The 11,134-nt window shown below is 35.5% G+C and overlaps 1 protein-coding gene across 2 annotated transcripts; it reads right to left on the bottom strand.

The window, feature by feature from the left end:
* Positions 1-1,682: 1,682 nt before the first annotated feature.
* On the bottom strand, positions 1,683-10,631 carry LOC145771601 (iron-sulfur cluster transfer protein NUBPL-like). Of its 2 annotated transcripts, none has more exons than XM_082583307.1 (10): positions 8,959-10,631; positions 6,724-6,885; positions 5,776-5,863; positions 5,456-5,495; positions 5,299-5,389; positions 4,849-4,942; positions 3,900-3,985; positions 3,505-3,625; positions 3,069-3,151; positions 1,683-2,464 (listed from the first exon to the last, which is right to left on the bottom strand). In XM_082583307.1, the coding sequence occupies exons 1-10, from the start codon at positions 10,537-10,539 to the stop codon at positions 2,387-2,389; spliced, it is 2,424 nt and encodes an 807-aa protein (XP_082439433.1). In that variant the 5' UTR covers positions 10,540-10,631; the 3' UTR covers positions 1,683-2,386. The 2 variants fall into 2 exon arrangements, with proteins under 2 accessions (XP_082439433.1, XP_082439434.1); XM_082583308.1 differs by lacking the exon at positions 8,959-10,631 and adding an exon at positions 7,311-7,472.
* Between the last annotated feature and the right edge of the window lie 503 nt (positions 10,632-11,134).

Below are 11,134 nucleotides of genomic sequence, written 5' to 3'. Positions count from 1 at the left end.
CAAACAATATGGCATGTGATATATAATGGCTCGTATAAATGCTGAGATTTGTTCAAAAACGTTTGTTTTATTTTGTATGAAAATTTAATTTTTCTGTTGTCCTTATTTTGGGGTCCATGTCGATGGTAACCCTGGATATTGCAGTGGCGTATATTCAGAGTGTGTGCTCCGCACACCCATCAAACATGGTTGATTCATCATACAGTTAAACATGCAAGTAGGCTACTTGGTAGCCTATATAAATGGTTAAGGCATGGTATGCAAGTAGCCTATAAGTACTTGGTAGCCTATATAAAAGGTGATGGCAGGGTATGCAAGTTTCACTACCCAACAAAAGTGCAGAGACAAATTTTTGAAATGGCAGAAAATGTTAAGGAGACTGTTGTGAAGGAAATTAAAGAATCTGGCTTGTTCAGCATTGCATAAGTCCACTGGAGTTCGATCTTGTGCACAGATGCTAGTTTACGTCCATTACAAAATAAAAGATGACATTAAAGAAGAGTTTTTATTTAATGTCATCAATTCAAAAGGCAAATGCTTTGAATCAAAAGGCAATGCTTTGAATCGATTATTTCAGCTAAGAAGAGAAGTAAAGGCATTTATGCAGAATAAAATTGATAGTGAAATGCAAAAGAAGCAAACTGCCAAACAAACCCAAAAACAAAATGGCATGATTGAAAAAAATTGATTGATGTGATGAATGCTGATAATTTTGAAGAAAATCTTGCTTATTTAACTGACATGTTTACAGCACAATCTTAGACTTCAAGGACATTATTAAAGGATTATAGCTACAAAAACTGCTCTGTCTCCCTTTCTGCCTGTCACCACAAGTCGATACCTTGTCATGCAATGTGTTCGAAAAGCCTGTTTACTTATTTGCTTTTATAGCCACAGCAACGTTAAATCAAGCCTAAAATGTATCAAACTTGGTAATATGCACCTTCTTACCCTCACATCAACACAACACTGCACTCCCATCCCACCCATATCAGATGTACGGGCGTTACGCAAAGCCTGCTAAAGCTGAAGCAATCACTGCGAGCTTGTTGCTAGGACCCAGTTGTAGCGCCACCGAGTGGATCGCACAACCCCATTGTGATGTGGAATACTCACTTCACACTCTTATTACGTCCGTCCGTTAGATTCACACATCGTAAAAGAAAGACGAAACACGTTTGGAAAACACAAGTTAGAAAAAATAGAGAAAGAATGACGAGAGATTGTCGCTCAAGCGTGACAGTGCATCGCAATGATGACGTCACGATTGCGCGACAATCTATGTCACAATACGGAGACAGATAACTTGACCATAATTTCGTGAACAGTTATCTTAAGAAGTGTCAGCCTTTTTCCAGGGTTTGGACGCTTGTTATTTTCAGGCCGTTCGTGGTGTGACTTCTGACACCGAGAGCCTCGTATTCAAATTCATACAGGCTTTTACAAGGCTTAGAAACACTGGATAACTTGCCAAACATAGTTTTGGTCGAATTTCATGAATCAACGTGACTTTGTTAACCGATCATAATGACGCAACTTCAAGTCACTGTTACGTCGTTGCAAAATGTCTCAATGTGCAATTTTATATCCCTACGACTTTTCAATTTTCCCAACTGTCAATAGCCTACTGTGTAGGCTAGGCTACCGTTGTGGTGACGATAAATTGTCAAATGACATTTAAGTAGGAAAAATTCGGATTTATTGTCGCAATGCACAAGAAACGATGCAGTTTAAATAAATACAGAAACAAAACTAACAGCAGAAAAAAACCACAATGGGTTAAAAGGCACATAGGCTATGTCCCGTGACACCTAACGTGCCCCTCAACGTATTCCCTTGCTCAATGGCGCTCATCGGCTTTTCAAAGTTTTTTTTTCTTTTATCAAGCTTCAGTTAAATGCTTGTAAGTTCAGTTTAATCAATACTTGCAAATCTGAGAAAAAGTCAGAAGAGATAATTTTTTGGAGAGTATCTGCTTTCATGCGGAAAGTATCTTCAACTGACCTTAAATAGCTTGTTCCCTTCTAACATTGACGCAGGCTAATCGCCATACCAAAATTTTATCTTGCTCCCCAAATACTTATGTTTCACTAGCCTACTAGGCAATTACCTACAACGTTTTGACTTTTAATAGCATTGTAATGCATGTTCAATGACGTTTGCCCCTATCTAAAAGACACAATACGATTGGCGGAGCTCAAAACTGGAGACCAAAAGTCCAAAACACAGATACGGGTTGACATTTGCTTCGCTGATCTCAGCTACAAACATAGCCGAGTGCTTTGAGCGAATGCACTATGGTTCTGTCATTCTGTAGAATTCGCCAGGCATGATTGGTCATTGTAGATCGTGGACTACGTTGTTGCAGTGAACCTTCTCGCCAAGTTCACGATTTTTTTTTCTGTACTTTCAAATCACAGAGTCTCTCATGGATTTTTGCGGATATCTCCAAGAAGCGCTGTGCCTGAAAGACAAACTTATTTATGCACCAGATGGGGAGCAAATGATGAAGTTCCTATAATAGTGAGACTGAAGTGATTTTAAGTTAGTCTTTATTTTAGTCTATGTATATTTCGTCGTTGTTTTGAAATAAGCAACATTTAGGTCAGCAGAATCTACATTTTTCAGCTTTTAGTCATGGTAGACTAAAAATTCAATAACTCGTGCGATAAACCGGGCGCATGAAAAGCTTCAAATGTTATTAAATCTGCAAATTGTCAAGGTTACATGCTGGGCATTAGATCCATACGTTCATAACATAGGCTACATTATATCTTGTACAAATCATGGTATTAATACAGTATTCCCGCTCATTAAGCCTATGGTTAACATGCCTACCAACTTGTAAGCCCAATTTGGTTCGGTCCTGAATTATTCCTATTCCAGTGATAGAAAGCGTTAATCGCTTAAAAGGCCCACCCCATTATCAAGCCCAAAATCGTCCGGTCCCGAGATGGGCTTAATAAGCAGAGACCACCGTACCATGAAAAGGATACTCAAAGCTAAACAAATTATACTGTAGTTAAATTAGGTTTAAATCTATCCATATTTCTTCATATATTACATACTTCTCTGCTGTTTACATCAGTTGCTACAAGGGGAGTTCCTTTGTCCGACAAGTCACATATCTTCTGATGAAGTGGGATATTTCCTGCCGCAAAAAGTACCTTTCTCAAAATTCATTGTTTTTAAAAATTAAAACATTTTCAAAGTGTTGTTATCTAAACTTCTCAATTGTTGGAACAACCTTTTATATTGACCACTTCTCCATTTTTATTTAAAAAAAGAAGAGCAAAGCCAGCACAAAGCTATGGCCTATGTTACTAGTAAGGCTGTTAGAAACAAAAATATATATTTCGAAATATTTTGTTTCGAAGCGAAATTCCTTGTTTTAATTCCGTTTTGTTTTGAAATAATTTCTGAGTGAACAAATTTCGTTTTGACTTAAAAAAGTTCGTTTCGAACAGCCCTAGTTACTAGACTTTTAGAATAGTTTTAATTCACCTAAAAGTTCTGTTCCAGTCGATAAAACAAACTTTTCTAACTTTCCGCTTCCAAAAACCAATGTTTCGTGATTGCAGTTCGGGCAAAAGAAAGAACTCATATTTTGAACAACACCCAGCACCTGAAAACCATTTATACTTTGATTATTGTGTAACTTTATCGAAAAGTTATTAAAACTCTTTTAGAAATTCTTTTTTACTCGTTGTAATGGCTACGTTAAACCTAATCACTACTAAATTTAAAAATAAACGACCCAAAACCGAGTCGCTTGCTTTCTTACTCTAGTCAGGTCTGTCATACAAATGCGATACAGTTTAAAAATCGTTATATTTTTGAAGACATTTTTTCAGCTTGTTTCTGAGTGAACATTATGCATCGAGGCAACAAAAACTTACAGGAACATTTACAAGCTTGAACATTTCAATTCCTCTTCGCACGTCTGTTAATGCGATATCCTGTGGCGTAGTGATAATTACAGCACCTAGAAGAAAACGTTCTTCGTAAATATATTCTAAGTGTTACCATATCATTTTCGAAGAGCAGTGCATTCTTTTTCAAGACCAATAGCAGGGTGCATAAAATTCACTCTATAAATAGTTGATTACGAAACATATTCAAGAGTTACGGGTTTACACACAGGGTTGTGAAACCTGTACCCAGGGGGGGGTCTGTAAATTTTGAATCGGAAAAAGAGCAATGATTTCAAGGTGGTGACAACATGAAAAAAGGTGAAAAAGCACTGTCTTAGTGTCCTAATTGTATGTGGCCAACTGGCCATGCAACAGTGCACATGCGGGTCTGCTACTATTCGGTGAGTCCGATTCGGTGAGTTCCTAACCTCTAACCCTAACCCCAAACCCCTAACCCTAAAACGGCAATGATAATTAGGCTACGGTACCCGATAATTTAAAAAAAAAATTGAAAAAATCCCCCGTTAAGGGATCGGACTCACCGAATCAGACTCACCGAATCGGACTCACCGAAACGGGCCATTCCGGCACATGCTGTGTTGTGACACCTAACATTAATTGGAAAAAAGCTATACAACCGACAATATAAAACCGATGAAAATCTTCCTTCAACTCATTTAACTGCCACAGAAAAAACGCCACATTTCAACGTCGCTTCTGTGCTTAAATGAATATTGGCTATACGTGCAGGGTTGCCAATTTGGCTGTATTCTAGTTAAATTAGACACAGAAAAAGGGTGATGTTGCAAATCCTCAGACGTGCCTTCTACAAACACGACGACGTTTCTCATCATCAATAAGAAAAGGCTTAAATACAACTATAAAAAAATCCTAGATAGCAAAGTGAATAAGTGATCCACGCAACCATCCATACCCGTTACTGGAACATTCTGTATAATTGACAGAGGAACATCTCCTGTTCCCGGTGGCATGTCAACAACAAGCACATCCAAGCTTCCCCAATCTACCTGTCAAGTACAAAAAAGAAAATACATACAAATGATTAATGTTAACCCATAAATGGAAGCCATTGCACAATTTACAAAAATAAAACAGCTTAATAATAAAACTCCAAAACTTGAATTTTAGGATTTTAAAACAACGAATTTTATGCAATATACTTGTGCTTAAATTTCTATAAGAACCTTCTGAAAATCCCACAAAGTCGGAGAATGAAACAAATTCTGATTGTTATTGACTTTCCAGAAAGTGACCATACTTGGTTAATGCACCTTTTATGTTGGCATGTATTCCAGTAATAAATTTCTCCTACACATAAAGAGCTATGAAATGTTTATTTCACAGTTTAAAGTGAAATCCATACTTTCCATAAGAGCTGTTGGATAGCTTGCATTACCATCAGTCCCCTCCAAACCACAGGGGCGTTTTCCTTCACTAAGAAACCCATCGACATGCTAAACAAGATTTCATCTGATTAGTGCTCACTTGTGAATGAAAATAACCAAAGGAAATAAACATACCATGGCACTCCATAATTCATTGGTGGAATCATGGCTTTATCTGTTTAAAGAAAGGTATTGAGGTGACGGTTGGTGATTTTGTGTCAATTGCAAGAAGCTAGATATATAAAATTTGATAAAATCTTGCTTTAAATTTACAGTAGATGATGCTGCAAACAAGCTTCAAGTTTCCACAATGCTACTGCCGGTCTTAAGAAACAATTTTGGTCAGGGCAGATCATGGCACTACGTACTGGTCAACAAAGAGCTTTTGTTGATCCCAAATAGATTTACAAGTCTGTCTGCAAAATACCACAAGGAATTTATTTGGACGATCATACCTTCATTTAACTGCGGCTTCTGCTGTATGCCCATTAACTTAGGGATTGAGGGACCGAAAATGTCTGCATCTAAAAGCCCGATGGTTTTCTGAAAATATTATACAGTGTGGACAATATACATACAGTAGGCTATACATGTAAAGTACAGGACTTCCATATAGATCAGTGGTTTTCAACCAGGGTTCCGCGGAACCCAAAGGTTCCGCCAGTAAGTCTAGGGGTTCTGCAAGTTTACATTCAAATCCGAGAGTCTATTTTATTATTATATGTATATTGTTTAAATATAATCAAATATTGATTAGGTTTGCCACTATTAATAAATTTGCTACACTTTAACACGTTCGTGCAATCCCGAATTTTTGTTGTTTTCTTGTGAGATCACCTTTAACTTCCTGCTTTCCGCCAAATTTCGTCGACATGTTTTCTTCGCTTCAAGGAGTTCTTATTAATCAAACGATGTTTTTTGCATAAGGCAATTAAATTATTGAACAGGGGTTAGATGAGCTTTTGGAATGTTTCATTGGGTTCCTTTCCACCAAAAAGGTTGAAAACCACTGCTCTATATATTGACCTTTACTACACAACGTTTTTTGTGGGTTTATAACATACTAACAACATAAATTGTAGAGTACAAGTTTGAATTTCTTATGGGTGCGCAGAATCAGCGACATTACAAAATATGACATCATACCGGGTGCAATGATGGGAATAGCATTGTGCATTATAGATAATTATGGTTTTTTGAAACATAACCCAAGCACATATTACCCCTTAACAATACAAAAAATAAAAATTTGAGCATGTAAACAGAAGATAAAAATTAATAAACACACGTTGCACTTCAGCAATGATGTCTGGAAGCTGAAAACTGTCATAGCATGGAACAACCAAACAAGTTTATCAAAAGTTAGTTCATAAAAAAATTCTAATCTTACCCACATAAAATACCTTTGTTAACTCTTTCAAGCCTAAAGCAATGTTAACAGCTGCGGTAGACTTTCCAACACCACCTTTCCCCGAAGCAACTAAGAGAATATCTTTCACACCAGGTATAGGTTTTTGTTTGGGCAATCCTTTTTTCATCACATTGTTTCTCCTTTCTTCTTCTTTCTATTTGACCAGTGAAGATGGGTTTGTCAGCATCAAATGTTACACTCTCAGCTCCCAAGTGCAAAAAAAAGTTTAAACAAACATACTAAATATTTTAAACATAACATTTTTGATATATTATAAACTTTAAACATGTATGCCTTTCAGAGTTGCCATTGAGACATCGAAATATTTGATCAAGGGCTGTTTATACAAATTATAGCCTGAGGATAGGGTTTTCATTTAGACAAAGCACCTTACGTTAAATGTTGTTGATAAAATAATTTCAATTATGGTATATATATATAGCTGATATAAAACACAACTAAATACATCTGTTTTTAAGTTAGCTGAAGATGTTTTAACTGTGTTACAAACATAAATGATGTCAAAAACTGTACAAGTGATTAAACAAAAACCATGAATTCACAACTTATCATTCTTACCAACTTGTGATTTGTACTCTTCGCATCATTTTTTTGTTTAAATGCAGAGGAAAAAGTTTTCATCCAGTGTTTTCCACAATGACAGCTACCCACTTTTGGAGCAAGTAAAGAAGCAAGTTTAAGATTTAGTATCATTGGTTTTGTTGGAGGTTTATAAAAAATTATCCTGAAACTATTAATGACAACATTTATGTCATGAATGCAATAACTACATAGAACACATTAATATTAATATACAGTAAGTTTAATTAACATTAACACAAAAATTAGGTACCTCTACATACCCATCATCAAACATTGTTGAGCATTGTCAGCGTTGCAAGGTGTTTTTAACTAAAAATAGTATTTATTTCATTGATGTTGATTCGAAATGAAAGAAACTCAAAGGTACAACAATACTGTATCACAAACTGCAACTGCTAAAAATTTTCTGCAACTGGGAAGCAAATCTAGCCGAGTTTGGCAGGTAAAACTCGCAGATCCGGCAACCCTTGAAATCTTTCAGGAATAGTAAAGCATTGCTAGGCATTTTGAGGAATTGAGTTATCGGGGCATAATCTTAACCCTAAATCGTAACCCAAACCACAATCCAAAAAACTGGTCAACTCTGACAATGGGTATTTAAAGGTATGGTACCGCAAAATCATGATTAATCATTTATTGTGCTTTAAGTGCAATGCATTGACTGAAAGAAAATACAATGTGTACATGCAAATGATACAATAATTGCACAGATATACAACAGATGATACTGCACTAAAACATTCCAATGCTGGCAGGTTTGTTCATCACAGTGAAAAACATCATTTAAAGTTCTAAGGTAATGGATGAAAAAAAAAATATACTAAAAATAAGTGGTTGTCTTCACCAACATCAGAGGCCACGTTGTCTCCACATCAGGACAATATTATGCCCAGCGCTGCCCTAAATGCTCCGTTACACAAAACGTCAAAGATGACCCCCTTGCCTTGTTGAACCCCACGCTTATCTGTCTTGATGGCGAATATAGCCTTGCTTCACATAGAGCATTATGTTTATGACTAAAAGTTGAGCAGCTATAGCACCATACATTTACTACTTATGTAAACATTATTATATGTTCAATTTTAACTGGGATACACCACTCTTAACACGTAAAAAAGTGACTAAGCAATGATCTTGTTCTACAAGAAAGCATCTGAGATTCAAAATAAAGAATATGCATGTGTTGCAAAAGATAAGGACTGAAAAAAGGTCATGATTAATTGATTATTAGATTGCAGATCACAAAACAAATTCACTCAAATTGCCGGTACTGCAAGTTTTACAGTCAAAGCAATAAAAAAACAATAATTTATGCAAATTGTGTTTCAAACTGATGTAAATGCATGTGGAGCATTTTCATGTTGCATATATAAAACAGAAAAAAGCCCTCTGTTTAAAAAAAAATCAATTTTTATTCGAAGTACAATACAACAATACTTAAAGGTGCAAATAATGACACAACTAACAACAACCACAAGTATATTCACAATCAATAATAATTCTGTGGTAGCTACTTCTGTTTAGACTTGTTTGCATGAAATACAACATCTAAAAGTTTGTTCCTCTTAGGTAATGCTGGTTTGATTGATGCTAATGAGGATACGATAATAGGTTTTTTCTTCACACCATCTTTGTTTAGCATTTTCTTGGCCTTTTTCTTGAGAATATTTTGAGCTTCTGGATAATTTTGCAACACTTCATTTAAATCTTGTTTGTAAAGAATAAACAAGGTTGTGTAGCCAGGACTATAGATGTTAGCAGTACGGCGATTGCCACCACCAATAGCTAGCAGACTTATCTCACCAAAAGCTGTTCCAGTATACAACGATGCAAAAACTTGAGATGGTTTTTCTCCCACCACTTGTACCATCCCGTTAGTTATGATATACATCTCCCGACCTACTTCTCCTTTTTTACAAACATAATCACCAGGTAAATAAAGAATAGGACGTAGTTTTAGCAATAAATCATATAACAACTGCTTGTCACATTCTTTGAATATTTCTACTTTACTCAAGACACTCATGTGAACATTAATTGCCAATTCAGTGTGCATTTTTCCTGGCATTTGCTGCAATAGAGCATTCTCATCTAAAATCCGCTGTGTATTCCAAGTGTATTCAAACCACAGTCGCACCTTCTTTTGAATATGAAGAGGAATATTATTCTGTTGCATGTAGTTCAAACAAGAATTTTTCTTCATACGATACTCTTCCATTTCAGCTGAAGCAGCTTGTACCGAATCTCTTACTTGTCCAATAACAATAGAAAATACAAAGAGCCCAGCAAAATAATGTAAAAGTTGCAAAATATATTCAAACGTAGACACAGGGTCAGGTACATTACCGATTGTGGTAATTGTCATAAATGCCCAAAAATAGCACCTCACATAAAAATTTCCTTGCAAATTGTAACCCCATTCACTTTTAAAATCTTTCAGATAGGAAATGTAGTAATAGAGGCAAGCATCTAAATGAATAACATAAAGCAAGTAACAAGTCGTCCTCACTACTCGAAAGATGTATGCTTGTTTCAGCATGTTCTCAAATATATTGTTGAACTCAAAATAAGAATCAACTTTTATCAGCCTGTTTAGTCTGACCATTGGCTTAATTCCAATTGCAAAGTAAAGCAGATCTGTAGGCAGGAGAGCAAATAAATCCCGCTTAAATCTTGAACTTTTAATATAATATTGTCTTATTTCAAGAGAATTCTCAACAATACATCCTCCTTTTAAGAATTGGCGCCGCACTTGAAACATGGCCAAGTCAATGAGGTAGACTGCATCTGCAACATAATCACATGTCAACCATAAATGGATATTATTTGGAGTTTGAAATGGAAAGCTGCCTCTTAAAAAAATGCAAAATGCATTATAAATTAAAGCAGAAGAAACAGCAAATTGCCAGAAAAAATAAAGATTATCACTTTCAGGATTCACAGAAGCTGGGAACTTGTAATCTCTAATAGTTTGTACCAACGATTTTCTAACTTGGTCTTCTTGCTTGAATAAATCTCCAGGAGTTTTTACATCTCTAGGAAGAGCCTCATTTTCTGATTCATCTGAGCTACTTTCTTGTTCAAATAATTGTTGTTCTACAAGAAGAGCTCGGCTATCACACCTTTTATGCCATTTTTGAAAATAACACTTGGCAATCAGATCATTTGGATTTTCTAACACTGTACTAGGATCTAATTGCGACATGCAGAATAATTTACTTTTATAAAATGCCAGTTAAAGTAAAAAAATGGCTGAATTGAAAAATATATCAAAATATTAAAGAAACCAGTGAGTAATGCCAAGTTATTTTAAGGCAGTGTAGGTTTGATCGGTTTAAACTGGGGCAGTTTAAACCGCCCGGTTAAAACCAGTTAACACCTGGTTTAAACTGGGAAGTTTTGACCACCTATCACTGGTCAAAACCCCTTTAGTGTATGAATCAAGTTGCTTTTCAATTGAATTAAAAATATTACCCTCTATGTTTAGTAATGATGTTCAACTATATATATTTTGTTTTGATCAACAATAACCTAAATGATGGATTTGGAAGAAAAAATATTCAATTTCACTGTTTATTTTCGATATTTCAATCAGTTGGTTATTTTAATTACGGTATTGAGAAAATTCAAATTCTAAAAATAAGTTTCTGATAAACCAAAAAATGCTTGGTAGAACGATGAACAATTTGCACAGCCAATTGAAGTACGGTACAAGAATTTATTCCAACAAATTTTTTTTATGAAAAACATTTGCCATCAAATTTTATCCAGTTAAAATAAAACAATGCGAATGCATATTC

This window comes from Aplidium turbinatum, chromosome 6 (genome assembly GCF_918807975.1).
Source record: "Aplidium turbinatum chromosome 6, kaAplTurb1.1, whole genome shotgun sequence".
Taxonomy (NCBI): Eukaryota; Metazoa; Chordata; class Ascidiacea; order Aplousobranchia; family Polyclinidae; genus Aplidium; species Aplidium turbinatum.
Note: the sequence above shows the minus strand (reverse complement) of the source record. Positions and strands in the feature narration are given on the sequence as shown.

Coding starts and splice junctions, on each gene's coding strand:
- LOC145771601 (XM_082583307.1), bottom strand. CDS start 10,539: ATGTCGCAATTAGATCCTAGTACAGTGTTAGAAAATCCAAATGATCTG. Junction 5,496..5,775: donor GAAGCCGCAGTTAAATGAAG/GTATGATCGTCC, acceptor TTCTTTAAACAG/ATAAAGCCATGATTCCACCA. Junction 4,943..5,298: donor TCCAACAGCTCTTATGGAAA/GTATGGATTTCA, acceptor TGTACTTGACAG/GTAGATTGGGGAAGCTTGGA.